We start from the raw sequence: 23155 nt of genomic DNA, 5'->3' as shown, positions 1-23155 counted from the left end.
ACTGCTTTCTCCGTACAAGGCGCAGATATGACACCCATCCTGTCACCTAAGTTTCCACCACCGGAGACGCTCCACTAACTTTTCCATCGACAGCTTTTTATACATCTGTCTACATCCATGCATGTGTTTAATGTCACATAAGTGAAATATTATGCATGATGTTTACTCATGGACACTTTTTAAAAACAACCTTTGGAATATTCCTTGCCTCCCCTCTCTCCCCTGAGAACCGATGTGGACGGGCTGGTGGGTCACCCCCGGCCCTGTTCTCTGGCCACATGTGGATACCCTGACCCTCCCACATGCATTATTGTTTGCTCGGCAGAAATGGGACCTTGCTGTTTACATCTCTATATTTTGCTTTTCTCGAGGCCAAATATTTTTATTAGTTTCCCTAAGTCAGGGATTATCAACGAAGGCGGTTTTGCCCCCCAGGAGACATTAGGCAATGTCTGGAGACATATTTGGTTGTGACAACTTGGGGGGGTGGGGGTGCTATTTGCATCTAGAAGGTGGAGGCCAGGGAGGTTGCTCAACACCCTGCAGTGAACAGGACGGCCCCGCCAGAGAATGTCTGGCCCAAAGGTCAGCAGGGCCGGGCTGAGAAGCCGGCCCTGGCTGAAGAGGACAAATCTTGAAACGAATGAAATGAAATGAAAATCGAAACGTCCTTTAGCGTGTCCACTGCTGATCATGAAGATGCTTATGTTGACCGTGCAGTGAACTGTGGCCCATCTTTATGCCACAGACGGCCCGATCATTCTTGACTCACCCTCTTGTCATCTTTGGGATGTTCCGTGGTAAACAGCCCTGCCTGCCAGGGAACGTCCAGGACACATATCTGGGTTGGGTGGCACCACCCACCTACTGGGGCTATGATTCTGATGACCAGAGTTGATGGGGGGGGCCCATCGTGACCCCAATGACGGTTGGCCATTCCTCTCTGAGGAATCAGAGGCTTGCATAGCAAACCGCAGAATCGTCCCAACTGCGGGCACACTTCCTGAGCGTGCGGGCCGATCTGAAGGCCTGTCGCACAGCATAGAGCGTCTGGCTCCCCAGAATCTGCCGGAAGGAGTGCGGGGGCTTCAGCTCCGCTCCAGCTGTCTCCAGGGAGGGGATGCTCCACGCTCAGGAGGAAATGGATCTTCTCCAAACTGGGAGGCTGAGTCTTCCAACGCTCGTCCTGGTGCTGGGTGGACAGAGCCTGGTGCAGCCGGGCCTCCAGCCGGAAGCCTATGAGGTCATTCTGACTCTGTTTACCTGAGGGAGCAGGAGGGAGGAGGTGTTGCACTTCCTCCCGGCCCTGGACCACATTTACTCGGCCAAGCCAGGCCCGGGGCATGCTTGCTGGGTATGCTCATGTCACACGCCTGGGACACCTGGGACAGGCTGACAGCTCTGCTGGGCTCCGAGATGGGAAAGTCTTCGAGGGGGCAAGGTGACTGTTTCTGCTGGGAAGTGCTGGCCCCAGGAGCGTGGTCTGAGGGTCCTGGAAGGCCCCCTTCCTGGCTGGCCTGGCAGGCGCTGCCCCCTCCTGTCTATCCTAAGTCCTGCTGGGAGCCAAGGATACAAGCCGAGATCCAGCAGACTGAGGTCAGAACGCACACAGGAGGCCGGGCTGGGGTCTCCTGTATGGCTCCCCTGTTAGCTTGCCCCCCATATCAAAGCAGAGGAGGCAGGTTGGAGAGAGGGTGATAGAGGGAGCTGCCAGCCTCGGGGGCCGCCTTCCTCCTTCCCTCTCCTGCCTGGGTGTGGGACGTCCTAACCCTGTCCTCCCTGCCCGGGGCAGAGGTCAGACCTGCAGCCAGGCCCCCACCTTCATCCTGTGCTGGTGAGCCCTCCTGGCGGTGGAGCAGAGAGCACGGAAAGAGCAGCTTGTTGACGCTAGTGGCCAGATTCTCATCTACTCCCATCTTCAGCAGATTCCATATCTGAGGCCTCAGTTCCCTTCGTTTTGAGATGGGAAGATTCCAACTAGAAGAGGACGCCAGAGAGGGAGGAGAGGTCAGTGGGACTGAGGCTGGGCTCCCGGGAGCCAAGGCCACGGCAGGCACTGGGCGGCAGTAATGGCTGGGGCAGGTCAGGGTGTGATGGGGGACACTGAGTTGGGAAGACGAGGAGGTTTCAGGGACTGCTCTGTCCCTTCACCAGCTCTGCCTTCTGAGAGTCATTTAACACTGGACACCTCAAGCCTCGTGATAACAGCCACCAGTGCACCAGATTTTAGAGCCTTCGGTCAGCCATTCACAGCAATCCCCTAGGAAGGGACTCCTAAGCACTTTGTGGACGGAGAGGCAGGGCTTGGCGAGGCGTCAAGGCAGCTGGGCTGCCAGTCTCCGAGTCACACTGGAGCCTCTGCCCCAACTCCTGTCCACACCACCACAGAGCTCCGTGCTTTCAGGGGAGCCCGCTCCGCCATCTGCTCCACACCCTCAGAACGCTCTGACCTCACTCAGAACAAAACGTGTGCCCCTCCCAGCCCCTCCACCCACCTCCTCTTCCCGCACTGCCCTCCTTCACTGGCTCAGGGGCCTTTCCCATCACTGTCCCCGGGACTTTTGTCTGTTCTGTCCACTTCTGAATGTCTTGCCCTTCAGACAGTGTCCACTGTAGACGCTCAAGTAAGCATTGTGGATGGAAGGAAGGCAAGCAGGGAGAGAGGAGGGAAGGAAGGGAGGGAGGAAGGGAGCCCAGGCCCCTTATTTCCACTACCACCCCCCTCCACACCGTGCAGCCAGCCTTGACCCCGCCCCCTTTTGCAGCACCGTTGCTGATGTATTTCTGATTCTCACATGCACTTGGTCACTCACATGCATATCAGCCTGAAAGACTGAGAGCCCCAAAGTTATCTGTTTCTCTCATAAACTGACAAATGGATTTTAGATTCTGTTAAGTTCCGCAGGACTTTGTTCCACTTGTAATAAAAAAGAAAGGAAGAAAGGAAAAGCCTATGGGCAGCCAACATGTTCTAATTTTCCGAATACACTGTGCTTTAAAACGTTAGCATCAAATATCATTTCACAAACAACACAACTCTATTTTACACGTACAAAACCCGATAAAATGACTTTGGGTTTGTCAGGGTGCTAAAAATAACTGCTCTGCCTATTTAACTTTTCTCCAAGTTGTCTGTTTCAAAGCACACGTAAACAGAAAGACACTGTTTTTCCATTCTTTCAATATTTTTCCAGTTTCGTATCTCCAGTCAGCAGTACACCGAGTAGCAGGCAATTATTCTCTCTTTGTGTCATTTTCCTCTGTTTACTTCTCCCCTACTAGATAACAAACGCCCTGCGGGCAGGAGGGAGGTCCTCTGTGGACCAGCACGCTCGCAGAGGGCCCGGCAGGCTGCGGACAGGTAGACAGCGACCCCCGTTGTCACACTCCACATGTGGTCCACACCTTTAAGGTCCTGGCTTTTCTGGAACGCAGACTGTTTTGGGAAAAGTCCTTCAGCTCCCACATTTGCGGGCTAAGGGAGGGAACTGTGAGCAGAGCCCAGCAAAGGCCTTCATCCAATCCTACTGCGTCCTGGGCTCCTGGGCCCACCCTCCTGACTCTTGTTGGCTGGTCAAAAATATGGCCAGTTTATATAAAATCCTGTTTTGTTCATAGTAACCACGCCCACCTCCCCCTCCCACTAAACTGGCCAAGCGCACTTAAAATTCTAAGGCCTCCATTTGAAAGACGAATCCTCAGTAAGCTTCAGGAGGCCACCCACCCACAGCGGGCATGGGGAGGGGGCGGCAGGGAATGACCCCTGCTCCACAGCGCACATCCACTTTGCTCAATGCCTGGCTAGAATCGAAGGGCCCCCAGGGCTGGAAGGGAATCAGGCAGTGTACACCTCCCGCGCCAAGCCTGAGGGGAAGGGGTGCTGGGTGGGCCGCCTGGTGCGCTGGAGGGGTGGGCTGCCAGTCCCAAGTGCTGAGTCAGGGCCCACTGGGGCTGTCCGCCCCGCAGCGCCCCGTTCCCCACCTCTGGCGATCTGGGCGGCTGCGGGGTGTGCCCCGGGCGGTGGGAAGCCAGGTGCGCGGCGGCAGGCCCCTAGACGTGCCCGGCCCGGCACAACAAAAGCTCGGGTTTGGGAGAGGGCCGCGGAGGCGCGGGAGGCGCGCGGGGAGGGGGCGCCGGGAGCTCCCGGGGCCTGCATTGGCCGCCAGCCACCGGGAGGCGGAGCCGCCGATCCCGGCCGCGCGATAAAAGGCCGGCCGGGCCCGCGCCCGCAGCGCACACATCCATAGAAGGCAGTGGAGGCAGCGGCCTGGCCGCGCGTGCTCGCCCACCTCGCCGCCCCTCACCCGCTTTCTTCGCCGCCGCGTAACCCGCTCCCTCGCCCCCCGCCGGCCCCTCGCCGCCCCGGCGACAGAGACCGAAGAAAGTTTGTGCGGCGAGTGCGGGCCGGGTGCGGAGGGCGCGCCCGCGGAGCGCTGCGGAGACCCGCGCGGCCCCCGCCCGCCGAGAGGGGAGCGCCCCGAGCCCGCGCCCCCCGCTGCCATGGGCGCCGCGGCCCGCAGCCTGCAGCTGGCGCTCGGCCTCCTGCTGCTGGGGACGCTGCTCCGTCCGGCCGACGCCTGCAGCTGCTCCCCGGTGCACCCGCAACAGGCGTTTTGCAATGCAGATGTAGGTAAGGACGGCGACCGCGCCCCGGCCCGGTGCCCAGCTCCCCCGCGGGGCGCGCGGGACCCCCGAGTTCCGCAGGCGCCCCGCCCGCCCGCATTTTGCAGAGGACCCAGCGCCCGCCTCCCGGCCCTCGGCGCCTTCTCGAATCCTGCAAGTTGACGCCAAAATCGCACTTTCTTTTTCCCTTCCTTCTCTCCCTTTCTTTCCTTCTCTGCTGAGATGCTTCTCAACCTCAAAATTCCACCGAAATTCCGCTGCAGCTCCAGCCCCAGAAAAGGGAGCCAGGGAACGGATTGGGTTTTGGCAGGCGGAGGACCTTGGGATGCCATCACGGGGGCGAGGAGAGTGAGGGACACAGCGTGGGGGGCGGGGGTCTGGACCTCGGTGGGCTGGAGGACAGGGGACCCTAGGAAGAAACTCAACAGGTGAGATGGGAGTTGGTTTCCTCGGGACTAGGGGCTGGATGGGGAAGCACTCTGCCTGGGCCTCTCCCACCAGCTCTGTTTGGGGGCTCACCGGATTAAGCCTGGGCACGATGGAAGCGTCTCTCCCCTCGGCAGGTTCCTGGGCTCAGAGAGGCAGCTGAGAAAGGCCTGCAAAGCCCCATGGCTAGCTCCTTCCTCTGTGCCTGGCACAGGAGGCACCTCTCACAGGCCGGACAGAGAGGAGGGTCCTTGGGTTTGCTGCCCGCCCCCTGTGACTGCTTTTTCAGGACATCCACAGAAATTGGCGACTTTGGGACAAGTAGGGTTGTTGGAATCCCCAGAAAATATCTGTCACCCTCAGGTCTCCTTGCCCCCCAAAGATGGGAGCTAGCAAGGGAGAGAGGAGCCCAGTTATTTGTTCTGATTCACAGAGAGGCAGGAGACAGAAGGGAGAATGCAGCAGAAATGGGAGGAACCAGCTGGGCCCCGGGGGGTTTCCATCCTGCTCTGACACTTGCAGGTCTCTGCTGCCCTGGTGATAGTCAGCCAGGTTTTCCTGGGGCGAGTTTGGTTGAACCAAAAGGACAGAGGTGCAGCAGGTGGGCCTCTGCAGCCCCCTTGGACTTCTCAACAGATTTATTTTCTGCTCCTAAGTCTGTGCCCGCCGAGCATCCTGTTGCCAGGCCAGATGTGGTGAGGCTGGGCTCCCCTCACCTGTGCAGACTCAAAGCCAGGGTCTCTGGGTTTCTTCTGTTGTCAGCCATGCCCTCCTCATCTCCCCCCAACCCCAGGGCTCCTGGCCACACCCTAGTTGGCTGCCTAGCCAGGGAGTCTTCAAGGGGCTACCTGTGGGCCTCCTGTGGCTCAGGCCACCTGGTTGGAGCCCGGCACGTGCTTCAGAGTACTTCCACGAAACCTGAGTTGGGGGAAAAAGGGTCTGTGCTCCATTGGTTTTGCTGCTCAGCAAGATTACATAGGAAAGCAGAGGCTCCTCCCACTGGGGGAGCCAGGATCAGCCTTCCCTTGGGGTGCCCCTGGGAGTCCAGGCCTGTGCTTCTGACTAGCGAGTCATGGGGCAGAATCGGGTCCAGGCCCGGGAGGAATCCATGACTCGTAAGGCTCCTGGGCTTGGTTTGCAGGAACTGAGTGGGAAGGGCCGGGCCTTGAGGCCACCCTATATTCCTCAGCTGCATGGGGAGAACGACCCACCGGCCACTCCCGTGCTTGCCCAGCATCAGCTGAGGTTGGGGCTGTTTTTGGCTCCAGGTTTGGATCAGGGGGAGCACAGGGTCAGGTTCGAGGAACTTCGGTATGCTTCGAGGCTTACACATTCCTGTCTCCGCCGCCTGGATCTCCTGGCGTTTGTGTCCAGTTCACTGCATCAGGATCATCGTAGAGCCAAAACTTTTAACCCCATCCCAGCTTGGAGGTCCAGTCAGGCCTGCTGGTGCCAGTGCAGGAGATCCCTGGGGCTGCTGTAATGGATTACCGCAGACTGGGGGGGCGTGAAACGACAGGAATCGGTTCTCTCACGGTTTAAGAGGCCCAGAGTTCCAAATCAAGGGCTGGGCAGTGCTGGTTCCTTCCGGGGGCTGTGAGGGAGAGGCTGTTCTAGGCCTGTCTCCTAGCCTCTGCTGGCTCCAGGCGGTCCTTGGCGTTCCTTGGTTGGTAGACACATCACTCCCGTCTCTGCTTTCTCTTCACCTGGCCTTCTCTGTGCGTGTCTGTGTCCAAATTTCCCTCTTCTTATCAGGAGACTAGTCATTGGATTTAGGGCCCACCTTAATCCAGTATGACCTCATCTTAGTTTGATCACATCTGCAAAGACCCTATTTCCAAATAAGGTCACATTCACAGGTTCTGGCTGGACGTGAATTTTAGGGGGATGCTGTTTGAGCCAGCTGCCCAGTCCTGTTTCACAATCAGCCCTTCTGTACTTGGTCAGCTTGGGATGCAGAGCCGAGGCGTTGCAGGGCGGTGGGCTCTGGGTGGCCCTGGAGTAAGCCTCCCGGCCGAGGCAGCGGCCTTTTCCCGTTGCGTCTCCTTTAAGCGGTGCGGCTTCCTGACTTCCTTGACAGTGATTCCCCACTCTGGCAGAGAGCAGAATTGCCTGGGGTCTTTTAAAGATCACTCCAGTCTGGGCGAGACTGTGGCTCAGGCCTCGGCTTTTGTAGTTTTAAGAGCCCAATGGTGATTTCGTGTGCCAGGGCTATGACCCAGGGGTCCAGGGGGGCGGGGGGGGGGGGCGGGCCAGGTGTGCATTGGGAGTTACTACAGGCTGGCCTTTAATGTGGTGTGCTGGCTCCTTTCATTGCTGGCTGGATGCAGCCGTGTTAAATGGCTTGGTGTCTGCAAGAGGCAGTTGGCTTAAGAAGCAGAGCTCTGGCTGCCTGTGTCAGGGTTTCGGGGACGCATCTCCCTAGCTCCTGCAGTCCTGAGAATGGGAAGTGTGCTCGGTGGAAAGAGTTCATTGTGAGGTTATGAGATTTAGGAAGAAGGGGCCGCTGGGTAAGGGGATCTGGCTCCCCCCGAAGGCCTGCTCCCTGTCCTTCCCAGGAAGGTGAGGATGAGCAGGAAGCATTTCATGTCTCAGCACCACTCGGCTGGCCTGCCCCTCCTCTCACCTGATGGAGCCCTGCGCGTCTGCTGCAAGCCTGCGCAGCTCCGGTCATCTGGCTGGACACTGGCTTTGGCCTTGCTCTTCAGCCAGTACCATAGTGTGGGGAGCCTGGAGTCACTTAGCCAGCTGAGCGTCTGGGCAGACCCTGTCTGCTTCTGCCAGTTTCTGGAGTCATGGGTCGCTCCAGGAACCCTCTGTATCCAGACAAGAAAATCTCCCCTTGAGTGTGGGTGGCAGTGCCCAAAGCCACATTACTCCAGCAGCATGCCCATGATGCCATCTTTCTCAGGATGTGCCCATCTCCACACACTGCTTTCTGCAGACCCTCTGATGGCCTCTAGCACCAGGTGGAGAAGGGCCCACAGCCAAGGCCATGGGCTGGATGGCAGGGCGAATGGTACCCACTGATGGGACCCAGATAGGGGCCACCCCAGAAAACACGCAGCAAGCGCTCAGAAATGGTTCTGTCTTCACCAGATGTGTGTGCTCGGGAGAGGCAAGGCAGATGGGATGCCTGTGAATTGACTCAGGCCTTAAGGGCATGGGGGCCAGGCTGGCAGTGGCGGGCGCCCTTTAAAGAAACTGTTGGCAACTCTTTCTGCAAAGTGCATACTTGGTCTGTGGTCTATATGTCCTGGTTTTCATATTGGGCTTGTCTGTGTTCAAGAAGCAGTTATGGACTGGCCACTCCCCCCGGGTAGGTAAGGGAAAAAGCAAGATGTCATCCTGTCCCCAGGAGGGGCGCACTAGACGCCAGTGCCAGGCAGTGTGAAGGCGGGTTTAAAACTGTGGGTCGGGCGGGCAGAAGCCCTGCAGATCCCACCTGACCGCCAGGGCATGGTGTGAGGTCAGTCAGACTCGATGTGCTTCGGGCAGATAGTTTAGTAACTGTGTGACAAGGTGAAGTGCATTTGGGGAATCTGAAGATAGAGGGTTCCGATGGGAGGTTGGGGGGTCAGGCCTTGGGGGGACTGGAGCTCCTGGGCTCAGTTTTGGATAGTGTCCCTGGAAGGATGTGTTCTCCAGGGGAGTGATGGAACCTGCGTTGGGAGCTGGGAGGAGATGTGTGCAGGGTGTGGAGGCTGCTCTGCGGGGGCGGCAGGTGGATAGAAGGGAGCTCTCCCGGCACCATGCGTGTCCCCTTCTCCGTGATCTGAGCGCACGCTGCCGGCCTGCAGCCTGGGAGCTGCCCCGTCCTCTGGAATTTGCAGTCCTGGCCAGTGGTCCACACGCTGCAGGCAGGCTGGGGTCCTGCCTCTCTCCTCCGCTCTCTCAGCTGGGTTGCCAGGGGGATCCCACTGGTGTGGGCTGCACAGTCCAAATCCTTTGGTGACATTTGGGCACATGGAGAATAGGGGTATAGATGGCTCCCGGGCTTACAGGGCAGGCACGGCAGCACACAGCCACCTTAGTCCTGATGCAGAGCCAGTGATCCCTTAAGAGCACCTGCCCTGGACACTCCCTCCACCCCACAATGCGTACACATGCACAAACATGGGACCAAGGGCATGTGGTCCCATGATTAGGATGGTCTTTCTGGAAAGAGAAAGCAGAATTGGGAAATCAAGGTTGGGGAGCATGAAGAACCCTGAATTGGAGGACAGGGTCAGGGGACAAGTACCTGGGCATTGTTAAGTGCATCATTAGTGGTGGCAGGGCGAGGGCATGTTTGGACGTGCTAAAGCAAAGCCTCTGACTGCCGGGGCAAAGGCTAGAGAGTTCTGGGTGCCGAGCAGGCCGGAGCAGGGGGCTCAGGGCTGGGGGGACCCGAGAGGGAGATTGGGACCAAATGTCACCACTCTGGGTTATCACATGGAGTCTGTGTTCCATCCCAAGGACCTGAGGAGAGCCATCGAGGATGTGCACCTGTGGGATGACAGCAGGCATGGCCCAGGGAGTTCACTGAAAGGCAGACACCTGAACTGGTGTCCTGAATTGGAGCCTCGGGGCACAGGGCGTAGGCACTGGTATTTCTAAGACTGTCCAGGTTGTTCTGACTCCGGCCGAAGTTTGCACAGAGCAGTTGTCTCCAAAGTGGTGTACCCCAGACAATCTTGGTTCAAGAAGAGAATGTTAGAGATGTTTAGTGTACTGATTGACAGCTGCACTTGTCCATGATTTTAAATGGACGGGGAGATGTGGAGAGTGCTTGGCCACGGTTCTGCCTTGTTGCTAGAGGGTCTGAACAAGAAATGGAGACTGCAAGGACCACAGGGTCTTGGGGCGGCATTGGGGAGAGGGGGGGTAGATGAGACGCCCCAGGATGCCAGGAGGAGAGGCAGTGAAAGTGGGGAGGGACAGAGGGAGAGTGCTAGACTGAGGGGTGGTCTGGAGCATGAGTGTCTGAGAGGGCGGGTGGATGAAGCTGGCTCCCCCAGCCCAGACCCGCGACCTCCCAGGGCCCACCCCCTGGACCCCTGAGGCCCAGGCTGGCTGGAATCCCGGAGCCTTCGGTGCCTCCATCCGTGTGTGGATGTGCAGCTCCTGGAAAAGTGGCCGAGACCCAGGGGAGTCCCATTTTGGAGGTGACAAACTGAGCTGCCCCCTGGGTAAGCTGTGTCCCAGTAGCATCCTGGGTTAAGCTTCTGGAGACCCCAGCAGGCAGACTGGGCAGGTGTTGCTCTAAAAAGCAAGTTGAGGTGTAGTCCTTATAAGGAAGGGTCTCAGCCTGGGGCATATAGACCTCTGTCCAGAGATGTGCCTGGGGGGCCTTGAGCCCCCCAGCTGTGTGTGTGTGTGTGTGTGTGCACGCGTGTGCTCACGTGCATGCTCATGCCCATGTTTTTCTGTGGACAGGGGCCGTGACTTCCACCAGATTGTCAAAATGGTGTGTGACCCCTAAAAGGTTAGTCACTGCCGTTTAAAAAGTCTTTTTACCACCTGTTAGGGACAGTGGAAGACATGGTGGGCAGGGTCACTGGAACCGAAGTGTGGGCAGCCTTGAGCCCAGGTGCAGCAGGAGAGCCTGGAGTCCCGGACTGGGACCCACGGGAGGTTTTCGTGGCCCCGAGAGCTGTTAGGCGTGGGGGCGGGGGTGGGAATGAAGCTGCAGGCAGGAGAGTGATTTTAAGGGGCTTGCAGTCATGCAGGTGAGTGGAGCAGGTACCTGCATGGGGGGAAGGACTCGGGACAGAAGGCAGGTCCCGCACCTGTGGTGGGGGGAGTCAAAGGGCTTGTGAGGATATGGGGGGGTTGCCTCTGTGGTTTGACCTCAGTGCCTGGTGGCCAAGTGTCCCCTCATGTGGTCAGGCCGGGTCGCATTCCCTGTTGAGTTCCACTGGGGGACAGTGACATTGGGCTCTGAACGGGAAGGTCGCCAGCTGTAGCTGCAGGAGGCAGTGGACATGTATGAGGGGACCTTGGAGGGAAGGGGACGTTGGAGCATGTGGAACATGGAGGGAGAGGGAGAGTCCCAAGGAAGCAGGGGAACTTCCAGTTGTAGCAAGTGTGGCGAGGGGCCTGCTCTGCAGCCCCGCAACTCAATCCAGCAGAGTGAGCCCGGGCAAGCGCCCTCGCCCTCGGTTTCTCCATCTCTAAAAAAGAGATGCTAATTTGCCTCCCTCTTGGGGTTGTCGGCCAAGATCACAAGAAACGGCAGAGGTAAGATGCTTAGGGGGCGCCCACCGAGGCTCTCGAGGTTGGGGGCACTGGCTCTTTCTGGGCTGTGGTTGTCACTCGGGTAGGGCAGAGGTGGAGACACAGCTGGGCTCTGGTGCCTCCAAGGGGGAGGCCAGGGTGCAGCCAGGGAACTGGGAGGGAAATGGTGACAGTTCTGTGAGGAGAGTGATGGTGACAGCAACAGCAGTGACAACAGCTGGAGGTGCTGGGTGCTTGGAACCGTATTCTGTGCATTCCTGGTTTAATTCCTAATCATTTTTCCCCATTTTACAGATGATCAAACTGAGGCATGGGCCAATTACACGACTAGGAAATAGCAGAGTGAGAAGAGAGTTTAAAATGAGAGGAGCTGCACACGGCAATTCCAATCTGCGCTGGCGTGGAGGGGGTGGTCTCCAGGGAGCGGTGGCTGCCACGTGGGTGGGCGACCACGGAGGGAGAGAAGCTCCTGAGGGCTGACCTTGTGTGTGAGGTCTGCGTGTCGACTGGAGATGAGCTGAATGAATTAAGCCCTACCCTGGCAGCAAAATATTCCGCAGTCATTTTACGGGGTTTTATAGATTCGTGTTTATGACCTAGAATGTTCGGAGTGTGTTTCACAGTCATAGTCAATATGCTGTCACATTTTAAACACCGTCAAACATAACATACGTTTTTTAAAACGCACAACGTTTAAATGTACATTTTAACAGAAAGTTATCCAGTGAATACCCAGGTCAAGAAAACGAACGTCGCTGCCACCCTGAAACCTCTGTTTCTTACTCCTGGTCCCCAGCCCCCCGCCGCCCCGCTTTCCCTTAGAGATAACCCCTGTCCTGGTTTTTATGGTGAAATTTCCCTGGCTTTTCTTTGTGTTGTTTTACCACTTCTGCATGTATCTTTATATCTCCTTTAAAAAAAAAGTGCACACAGTCCAATGCATGTACAGAGAAAAGTCCGGAAGCATGTCCATCAAAATTCTAGGCAGTCGGTGAGGTCAAGGTGATTTTTCTTTTTGCATATCTGCGTTTTCTAAATTTTCTGTGATCAAATGTATTAGTTGTGTAATGACTCTAAAGTCAAAAGGCACTGTGGAAGGAGAGATGGGGCAGAGGGTTTCTTTGAGGCGGGAGAGGCCAAGGGAGGCTGCAGGTGAGAGGGAGCGCCCTGTGCCAGGACAGAAGGCTCTCTCCCAGGGCTGCCTCCTTTGTCTTGTCCTCTGAGATGGAGGCTTTATATTTGACAGCTTCCAGAGGGCCCTGCACTGGGTTTGTCTGGTGTTTCCCAGAGCAGACTCGGGTGGTGCAGGGGGCTGTGTCCTTCCCATCCTCACGGCAGGGGGCACGTGATGGCAGGTGGTCGGCCGGCCTCCTAAGACTCCGCTAGCCTTTCAGGGCTTGGCGAGTTGCACCCACTGTAGCAGCAACGCCTGTTGCTGGAAATACGATTGCGCTGGGATGCAGCCACGCCCATCTGTAATGCAGTGTCCACAGCTGTTTTGAGCTACAGCAGCAGGGTTGAGTAATTGCAACACGGACCACGTGGCCCCGCACAGCAGCGCCTAAAGCACTTCCTCTCTGGCCCTTTACAAGAACTTCTGACCCCGGGGTGAAGTCAGGAGGTCTTACTGCTCAGGTGTGAACTTCCTGTTGCCAGCTCACCTCTCACCTGGTTGCCTGCTCCCTGCTTTCCAGGAGCAGGGGAACTTGAGAAGAAATGATGCCTATGGGGTATTCTTCTCCGAACTGACCCCGAAGATACAGTGAAGCCACCCACCTTTTCTGGGCTCTTGAGCCTGTGAGCAAAGTGGCCTAGAAGAGGGAGAAATGAACTTCAAGGCAAAAACTTGGATTTCTGTTGTGGAATGTTCCACGGGTGAAGAGACCCTGAGGTCTCGTCCGTGCATCCAGAACTGGCTCGGGTTGACTGTTTGGCCCTTTCGGATCTGTCGTGTGGTGATCTTGGTTGTGGCCACCTGCATAGCCTTGCTCAGCACACGGGCCCTGCCTCGGGCTTTCCCGAGGCCCCGCTGATTATAGTCAGAGGCCCTGGTTAGTTAGAAAACACTTTGACAGCTGATTCTTAACCTCACCAAGGACAGAAGAGGAAATGGGCCGACATTTTAGAGAAAAAAAGACAAAAGTGGTTGGTGGTGGGAGAAAAAGCCCGGAGCAGCTAGAAGTGGTTCTGAATCCTGCCTCTCTGCCTCTCTGAGCCTCTTTCCTCTTCCGTAAAAGCAGGATAAAACATCGCAGCCTGCCAGAGTAGACACTGCGTAAATTTCTGATGGATGGGTGAAATAATGCAAAAGCACTGAAGGGGGTCGGTAGATGTTAGTCCCCCCCGCCCCCACTTCTAGAATTTTGAGACCCTGGATGATGCTTCTGAGAAGCCTTGTGGCCTGTGTCCCTGGAGCTCTTCAAGAAGGAAGTCGTGTATGTGGGACGGGAACATAAGCCTTCCCTTTAAAGTCTGTGGCCAGCTCTCTCTTCCTCCTGCAACACGCTTTGCCCAGCTCGCTTCTGCTGCCCTCCTGCCTTCGGTCCAAATCGAGAGCTCAGGGACTGTGGACTTTCAGGGCAGGCCAGATGACAGGAGGGGGACAAGTGCACTTCTCAGTGATCTAAGTAGGAATTTCAGCTTTGATGGTCTGCCACTCTGCCTTTTCCACGCCACCACACCCTGGTCATTCCAGGCGGGTGAGAATTCACTGTGCCGAGTTGGTTGACCCTCCACAAGGCCACCTGGGGGCACTGACATGAGGAGTGGAAAACAAGGACAGGAGTTGGAAGGAAGCCAAGAGTGCACTGGAGCGTTAGACCTGGAGCCTTGAAGGCATGATGCTCTTAGGCTGCGGGTCTGGTGTGTTTTCCCCTGCTCTGTGAAATCTGAGCTCACTATGGCCCTAGGCCATGGAGGGCTCCTCACCCCCAGGCTTCCACACTGAGGGAGATTACCTCATCCGTTTGCCCATGGCCAGGCGGCTGGGGGTGTCCCAGCTGCAGCCACAGCCGGGCACTAGATTCCAGGGTGCTTTCAAGAGACAGCACTGCCTGTCACCCGGAGGAAGGACCAGGGTCCTTCGTGGTGGGTTGCTCTGTTTAGAGAAGAGTGTCTGTTTCCAGAAGGAAGGTGCTGACCCTTGGCCAGGTGGCTTTGGGGGCACACAGCCTCCCTGCTTTGTGGACAAAGGTTTTGATGGATGCACGCGCACATACGTCTCTCCTGGGGCCTTTTCTCGACAGCCCTCCTAGTGTTTAACCTTTAATCCTCAGAAGTCCCTGGGAGGAGAGGACCAGCCTGGCCCTGCCCCAGCAGGGCCAAGTACTTGGGGAGGAACGGGTCAGAGCAGAGCTCTCATGAGCGTCGCCCGTCCTAGATTCTCAGTGGGCCGTCTCATCCGACATCTTGGCCCAGTTGGCTCCAGTACAGGGAATGGAGGAGCAAACTAGGGTGGTCTTTGCATTCTGTGCACGGGTTCTGGAAAGCCAGGAAAAAACCACCAGGCAAAAGTCACCAATCGTAAGTCTCTTAGAAAAAAATGTCAACTGTCTAGGGCTTTTCTGTACACAAGGACATCACAGCTCTTCTCATCCACAAGGACTCTGTGAGGTTGGTGAGGCCAGTGTCCTCGCCTGCCTGGATGGGGAGCAGTTGGTGACTTGCCCAAGGTCGCGCTGCTGAGGGGTGGTGCCAGGAGTCTAAGGAGCCGCATCCTGGCTCGAGTCGCTGCAAATGGGCTTGGACGTCACAGCCTTGGACTTGCCGTTGCTCTGTTCCATCTGGCCGAGAGGCTTGTAGTCCTTGGAATGGCTGGACTTATAGGTATGTTTCCTCCTAACCTGAGCACTTTAGAGTCTCGGAAGGGCATTTTGGCAACGCGATCAAGGGCTTTAAAAATGAGTCTCCCTTTGATCACACAGCTTTATATCTAGGAATTTTTCTGCAGGGAAATAATTAAGGACACATGCTAGCATTTAGTCACAAGGCTATCCATCACAGTCTTGTTTATCCTCGGGAAATGTTAGAAACACCTGTACATACAGCAGCAGGGAGTGGTTCGCTAAATCACAGCTCTGGATGCTCTGCGGGACCAAATGGTGGAGGATTTTTATTTTTTATTGGGATTTAAAACATTCGGGGAAATTAGACTTTCTTGCGCAAGTGTCTGTTTTCGAATTTTTTTAAGGTGAACTTGAATGATATGTGTCATTTTTAGAGTTTGCTAATGTATAGGTTTAATTCAGTCAACCGTAGTACGGACCCAGACGTTTAAAGCTGGGTTGGTCCCACATCAGTGAAGCAGCTCAGGGAGACGGGACCGCTGAGCAGAGCAGGTCACTGCAGAGGACGGGAGCTGCATGCGAGGAATCGCTAAGCTGTCGTCAGGAGAGCCCAGGCTAGGGGGAAATGTCTTCGATCCAGAAACTGCCTGGAGAGGATAGCAGTGGTGGCTGTGCTAGAACATTCTGGAAGGCTGTCAAAGGCCCTGTAAGCTGTAGTTTTTGGCCGCGTGTTATTTCCCCCTTCCCTAGAGCTTGTCCTTTGCTGAAAGGTGGGTCAACAAGACCCCACTGTGAGGCTAAGGGGCTGTTTTTCTTTGCGGAAAGAGGAGTGGACACAAAACTTTGTGTCTATAGGGCCAAGAAGAGGAACCCAAAAAAGTGCCTGGGTGGGGACTATGGCTGAGCACTTTCCCGTGGGGAGAATTCCTTCTGCCCCTCGCCAGGTCAGGGACCAGATGACCTCTTCAAGGCCCCCTTCCAGCCCCAGCTTGGGGCTTTCGTCCCAGATCAGCTCTCCTGAGACTTAACTTCCCTGAGATCCCCACATTTCAGCCAAGTTTCTGCTGTTGACTTTCTGCTTTCAACACACCAAACCCCGAGAATCAGTTGCTTTGACTTCTTGGGGCCCAAAATCACGTACCCCAAACGAAATTTCTTAATTGTCAAAACTGTAGAGGATGCGCACAGCCCTAGTAACGATGGCAGGAGTGTCCGATTTCTTATTTTGGGTGGGTGACAAAGGGGGCCAGGGCCAGGATTCCTTCTCCCCCACCTCCAGTTGGCTCAGCTCAACAGTGGCATCCTGGAGGAGCGTGTGTCCCCCAGCTCGAGTGGGAGCAGACACTGCCTGAGGGAGAAGGGGCGGGTAAGCATCTTCTGGGAATTCTGACCCTGAAGTGCAACAGCTCTGGGAGGAGCGACACCACAATGAGGAGCATGGTCACCATGCTGCCAGACCGGGGAGGGAAGGACAGCCAATGCCGCGGATGCCTTCCTTAACCCCACGTTGGCCGTCCCTCTGCTCATCGCCCCAGCTGTTTGAGGCAAATCTTTATGATCAGTGGACCCACAACAGGTGTCCTGGCAGGTGCCCACCCTCTGGCTGGCTGGTCACTGTCTCTGACTTCAGCCCTGCTCTGATGTCACAGCACAGCAGCTCTGTCGTTCCCGTGGCAGCAGCCTGCCACGGTTCACCAGTTGGGCAGACGCTGGGCCTCTGGTGGAGGTGGGGAGCTGCGATTCCAGCCAGCTTTGGTCAGTGGGCCCCGGAGACCCCATGTAGACTGCCCAGGGCCGAGGTTTTGGTTGTGTTCCCTCAAGATCCCACATAGGGGTGGGTTCTTTCTGTGCCCGGCTGTTTGTTGAGGCTCCTAAGAGGGCCTTGGAAAATGGGCCAGTGACAGTCTCCAGGCCGCATGTCCAGGAGGCTCGTTTGAAAGCCCCTGCCCCGTGGGGCCCACCTCTACGGTCTGTGGGAAGGATGGGTGGTGGAAGCTGGTGGGACAGGCTTGGGGATGAATGTGGTTGTGTGGGGTGGGGGTCATTGTGCAGCAAGAATAGCTGTTGGTAGCAGAGAGTCCTGACCTAGGCTGGGTACCTGGAACCCGTAAGGTTTAAGGGAAACCCGATGATTGACATTGTCAGGAGACATTTCGTAAGCCGCCAGCGGGATTGGCTGTAAGTGGCCCACCTGGCCAGCTGATGCCCCTATAAGTCTGGAAGAGTCTGCCTTTGTGAAGCTAGTTGATGAGGTGGTGGAGACACAATGGGCCTGAGCTGGTTCCCCAGCCATCTGGGCTTCTAGAGCTCTCCCAGCTCTGTGCATCAGGCTGTGCATCAGGGGGATAGTTAAACGTCACAGATTCACAAGCCCCACCTGCAGGATTTGAGTGAAAAAACCTGCTGAGGGGCCAGGCTAGGACTCACATTCTACCACGACCATGCCCCCCAGGTGATTCTGATGCAGCCAGTCCAAAACCTAGCCAGCTTTAGGAACCACCCCTCTGCACCTTAGCTGAGAGTCAGGAAATGGACAAAAACTGAGACTCTGGGCTGGACACTGGGTGTCACAGGATGTATTTTTAGAGAGTGAAACTCAAGAGAAATGGATTTTAAAATTTTTCTGTTGTTTGTTTTATCCGGGCTTGGCTTGGATGCCTCCAGTGATGGGTGTCTCACTACCTACTGAGTCAGCCCAATGATTTCAAGACAATCCATTAGAAAGTGCTTCTTTCCACCCCACCAATTTCTACCTCCCTGTAATGTGTTCTCGGTGGTCTAGTTCAGTCAGCTGGAGACACACGGTAAGTACCACCCTCTTCCCCAGACAGCTCGCCAAGCATTTGGGTGTTTCACGTAGTGATGAGAGCTAGCATCTGTATAGATGGCTGCTCCTGTTACCATCCCCATTTTACAGATGAGCAAACTGAGGCACCTGGAGTTGAGGAGCTTGCACTAGTCACACAGTTAGGTAATACTCTTCACTACCACCCTATGCCGTTCTAGACTTTTCTATCGCCTGCAAGCCCCGCTCCAAACATTCTTGGTTCCTTAGGACTTTTCTTCCTGTGACCTGTTTTGTTTGTTTTGTTCATTCTCCTCCTGAACGCTGAGGCTCTGGCCCTTCTCCCCATCCTTGTCACTCAGCTTTGTCTGGATGCTGTCTGGAAGGACACATCTCTCCGTTATTCAGATTTCTCCCTTATTTAGTAAAGTTGTAGTTCTCATTTAGTGTAGGTTTCTTAGTAATTTCTAAGCATTTCAGGAGTTATAGTTTGATTTTGAAACTTTTTTCCCATGACAGCGTCTGGTTAGACATTGCTAGGCATAGACACCTCTTACCTTTTGAAAGTTGTTTGTTCACACGTCTGACCGTCGGCTCCCTGCATGTGGGACCGACCGGCTGTGTTTGTGTCTCTTTGGGAGGAGAGGCTGACTGCGCCTTCCTGGGAGCCAGGCATGGTTCTGATGCCTCCCAGGCTCCCGTTTGACACTCACAGCGCCCTGTGGTGTGGGATAGGGTGGGCGCTCCTGGGGCGTTGGCAGACCTCTTCCACAGTCCGTCCGGTTGATCCAAATGCCTCTTTCACGCTGGTGTCTGGATCGGACCATTACCCGGCTTGTTCCAGGCACTTCTATCAACGCAGGTAAAGATCCCACTGGCTCTGGGTGGCCACGTCTCTGCCGACTCCTGGCTCACTGCCGGCTCCAGCCTTTGACTCTGGCGTTGCTTCTTGAGAGCTGCCTTCTCCCGTTTGCACTGGGACAGTCGTATTTGAGGACTCGCGTGGGAGTTGTAGACATGTTCCCGATATGTCTTGTCTTGTTGGGTTTGCCCAGGTGTTCAGGCCTGTTACAGATCTTCTGAGCTGGAGGCTGGCGTTCTGGCCCCACGGCTGGTTGTCCATCTCCCCGTGGGTGATGGGGTGTGGTGGGTGACCACGTCTAGAGTCGATAAGCTTAGAGTCAGACGCTCAGTCCTTGACTCAGAAGAGCCTGTTGGTGCCCCAGACTTACCTACCCTTGCTTCAGACATAACGTGAACAAGCTGCTTTGTGTGGGTGCAGTTGAGTCGGCAGCAGTTGAGAAGCTGTATCGAAAAGGAGGGTAGGAGGCCGTCAGACCCGCAGACGGAAAGCTGCAACCGAGGACGAGGACATAGGAAGCTGTAAAAAGGCAACCTAAGAAACCCAGAGTATATTCTGGGGTCATTCGTTTAGAGGAACGCTGTCTTATACGTCTTAAAAGCCCTTGAGGGACTCCCGATATTATAGTCCTAAAGATAATCCAGAGTTTTCCAAAAAAGGTCAAAGTCTATTCTTTGTAGTCTAAGAAGACAGAGAAATGATGTACTTTACATATGAAAGAGTAAGCTTTAATTATATGGAAATGTTCTCTCTCTGGCCATGCCAGCTAATGGGAGCCCTTCTATATCTATTTTTAAATGTTTCAAAGAAAAAGTGCTACCCCGTGTCACCCGGCGCCGAGTCTGTGGGCCTGTGGAGGAAGGCAGGAGCGTTTTCCCGGCTGCTGTGAAAGTTGGGGGACGTGCTTGGAGGAAGGAGGAGCCGGACCTGGGCTGGGAACTGTGGGCAGGATGGTCGGGGGCCGTCCGTTTGAGGAAGAAGGACCCGCATGAGCACAGTTGTGGTGTTGGACCTGGGTGGGGGGCATTTGGGAATGGCAAGGAGCCTGGCCAGCCATGCCCAGCTGGGAGAAGGGGGCCGGATCATGAGCTGCTGGAACGTTCTCAAGCCTGCAAGCCACGGATTGCCCAACTGACTTTGAAGAGATAGTTCACTGAGCACATTCCTGGGCCCCTCCCCACAAAGGCTGGGATAGGATCAGTCTGGGGCGGGGCCCCAGAATCTGCATTTTAACTGGCAGCTCAGGTGACCCGTGGTGCAGGTGGCCTGTGGCAGTGTTTGGAGACTTGCCAGTGTGGACAACAGGGAGCTGTTTTAGATGCTGGAAGTTGTGTGGCTGCCTGAATTAGAGTGCTGGCTCCAGCCTGGAGGAGAGGGGAGGGGAGGGGAGGGGAGGGGGGGGCCGCCACGGGAGTGGGGGAAGGGGAGGACAGGCTGGTTATCAGGCTTTGGGAGGGGCTCAGGGGAGAGACCGGCGGGCTCAGCTTCTGTGGGGCGAGGGGCTGGCGAGGAGGGGCAGATCCAGACACGGATACTGGGCAGAGTCCTTTACTGGGGCTTTGCTGCTCCCAGTGTGGTCCGTGGGCCAGCAGCATCGCATCCCTGGGAGCTCCTTAGAAATCAGCGTCTCGGGCCTCCCTCAGACCTGCTGAGTCGGAACCCGACTTTCAGCAAGGTTCAAGAAGCACTGTGCCAGGTCTTGCCTTGCAGTGTTCAAGTAAAATACTTGAATGGAAAGGGAGAGGGTGCTCCGTTCTGTGGACTCAGGTGAGTGCACGCAGAGCACGCTAAGGCTCGACTCAGTACCAGAGGCTAAGGGCCTCTCAGAGTCACGGGAGGTCAGAGGTCAGATGAGAACAAAGCTCAACCCAGGGTGGAGTTCTGGCTCCCAACTCTGGCCACATCAGCTTCAGGGGAAGATGCTGGGATCAGGGGTCTTCCTGCTCTGACTTGAATCCTCGCTGCACAGCTTATCAGCTCTGCGGCCTTCGGCAAGTTACTTAACCTCTCTGAATCGGTTTCCCCATTAGAAAATGGGGCTAGGAATAGACATGGTGAGACGGTGTGTGCAAAGTGTGTGAATAGCCTGAGTCACCAGGGCCTGCCGGCACGTGGGTCTACGTGGTAGTCGATGTCATGTCCACACAGCAAGCTCCGTTTTACCCTCTTATGTTCATCTATGTACTTCATTTGTCTGTGAAATCACACACAGTCCCAGGGGCTCAGATAACACCTTGGATCACATTGGGGTGGGTTCCAGCCAACAATATGGTGTGTGTGAGGCCATCGCCGACCCCGAGCTCTCCAAGGGGATGGCATCGGTGTGTTGGTTACTGGAATAGAGTGCAGAAGTTTCGCGTCATCCTGACCCCGCCACGGTGGGCGTTGTGGTCCCTGGGGGTCTGGCAGCACCACTGGAGCTTGCAGCATTGTCACAACAAACCCCAGCAATTGGAGGGCTTGGTCTTTGTCACAACCACCATGTGTTAGCTGTGCCACCTCCCACTGTGAGCACTGGCCGTGGGTGGGTCCTCGGTGGCACATACGTGTCATGCCTTAGTGGCCCTGAGTGGGCAGCATATGCCTCTTGTACACCTGCAGAAACCGGAGGTCACAGGGGGTTATGGCAGGACCTGATGTCTGTGCCGGGAAGCATGGCCTCCGATCCTGGTGGCCTCCTCACGGCTGTAGGGCTCCCTGGAGTCTCCTTGCGGGGTGAGAAGGCAGGAGGACTGCCGACGGCCTGGTGCTTCCCTGCCACCTGTGAGGAGGGTCCCCTCTGGTGGCGTGGAAGGTGTCTGCTTCTGCTGGACAGCTATCTGAGCCACAGGCTGGCTCCACACGCTGGCCCGCAGGGGGTGAGTGAGGAGAACGGCCCAGTGTCCACTTAGCGCTGCCGGAGGCCAGATGGGTGTCCACCCGCCTTCCCGCCTGCTGCTCTGAGTGGGGCTTCTATGGGGACAGGGCCGTGGTTTTCCCCAGTGGTCGAAGGCAGCCGGCGTGGGGCAGCCTGATCAGCTCTGGGGGAGCAGGACTGGGAGACCAGAGGGTGATGGGACGCCTGGAACACTCTGGTCTCAAGCTAGCAGACAGGGAAGTGCTGGGAGGTGACAGAGTGGAGCAGCTGGCATGTGGGTGTAGGGTGTGCCGGTGACACAGGGTTTTCAGTTCCTAAACTGTGGCGCTCACTCATTTCTGAACTTTGTCCCCAAGATCTCTGTTCAGGTGTTTTAAGTTTTCATTCATTCGCATGTCTCCAGGAAAACCAACTTGGCAGTTTTGGGGTGCCCGCCCAGGTGGGCCTGGCTCAGGGTGTACGGTGGGGCACTCCAGAGGGGGAGAGGCTTGGCCAGGTTTCCTGATTGTCACCGGTTAATGAGGGTGTGGGCCAGTGGCTCCAGGCACTGGATAGGCTTTGGGTCTGGGGGTGCGATTTTCCCCATTCTCCCCAGGTGTCTTCCAACACAGATGAAGGGACGTTCACAGCTGCCCCGACCTCGCCGCACCTGTTGGACACCCTGTGGCCATCCCCAGGGGTGGGAAAAGCTCAGTGTTCGGCATTTAAGACCCAGGTTGAAACCCAGCCTCCTCCCTGTGAGCTGGGAGAGTTATTGAGTCTCTCGGAGCTTCCGTTTCTTTGTGCGGCTGCGTGCTTTCCTTGCTGGGTCATGTGGTAAATTGTCTTCACCGTTTTAACACAGACCGCCAAACCGTTCTCCGAGGCCGCTCACCATTTTGCATTCCCACCAGCAGGGCGTGAGGCCTCCAGTCACTCCACATCCTCACCAACGCTTGTCATGGTCAGTCTTGAATTGTAGCCGTTCTAGTGGATGTGAAGTAGTGTCTCACAGCTGCAATTTGCATTCCCCGATGACTGTTGAGGTTTGACGTCTTTTTTGGGCTTTATTAGCCATACTGTGTCTGTCTTTGGTGAAGTGTCTATTTCAGTCTTTTGCCCATTTTTAAATGGGATTATTTGTCATCTTCCCATTGAGTTGCCAGGGTTGGCAACATGATCCGGATTCAGGTCTTAACGTTGGCGGTACGAGGCGCAGGTATTCTCTTATTAGTGATGTCTTTTGAACATTGCAAAGGTTTTTAATGTCCATGATGCCAAGTTTATGAACTTCTTTTATTGCTTGTGCTTTTGGTGTTGTATCTAAGAAATCTTTGCCTAACCCAAGGTCATGAAGGTACACTTCCGTTTCCTTCTAAGCATCTAGTTTTAGACCTTACATTAGGGTTGATGATCCATTTCGAGTTAATTTTTATACGTGGTATATAATTTCATACATGGTGAGATAAGGATCTAAACTCATCTTTTTTGCACGTGGAATATACAGCTGTCCAGCACCGTTTGGTGGGGGGACAAACAAGCAAACGAACGATTCCCTCCCCCATTGGATTGCTGTGGCACCTTTGTCGAAAATCCCAGTTGTTGTGTCTCATGCCCCC

At 55.8% G+C, this 23155-nt stretch overlaps 1 protein-coding gene across 1 annotated transcript in view; it reads left to right on the top strand.

The window, feature by feature from the left end:
- Positions 1-4226: 4226 nt before the first annotated feature.
- The window catches only part of TIMP2 (TIMP metallopeptidase inhibitor 2), a 49489-nt gene continuing 30560 nt past the window's right edge, over positions 4227-23155 (top strand). The window contains exon 1 of the mRNA XM_046677414.1: positions 4227-4630. Coding sequence (XP_046533370.1) covers positions 4501-4630 — 130 coding nt within the window. The 5' untranslated portion in view covers positions 4227-4500. The remainder of the gene's footprint in view (positions 4631-23155) is intronic.

The sequence above is a fragment of the Equus quagga genome, chromosome 11 (genome assembly GCF_021613505.1).
Source record: "Equus quagga isolate Etosha38 chromosome 11, UCLA_HA_Equagga_1.0, whole genome shotgun sequence".
Lineage (NCBI taxonomy): Eukaryota > Metazoa > Chordata > Mammalia > Perissodactyla > Equidae > Equus > Equus quagga.
Note: the sequence above shows the minus strand (reverse complement) of the source record. Positions and strands in the feature narration are given on the sequence as shown.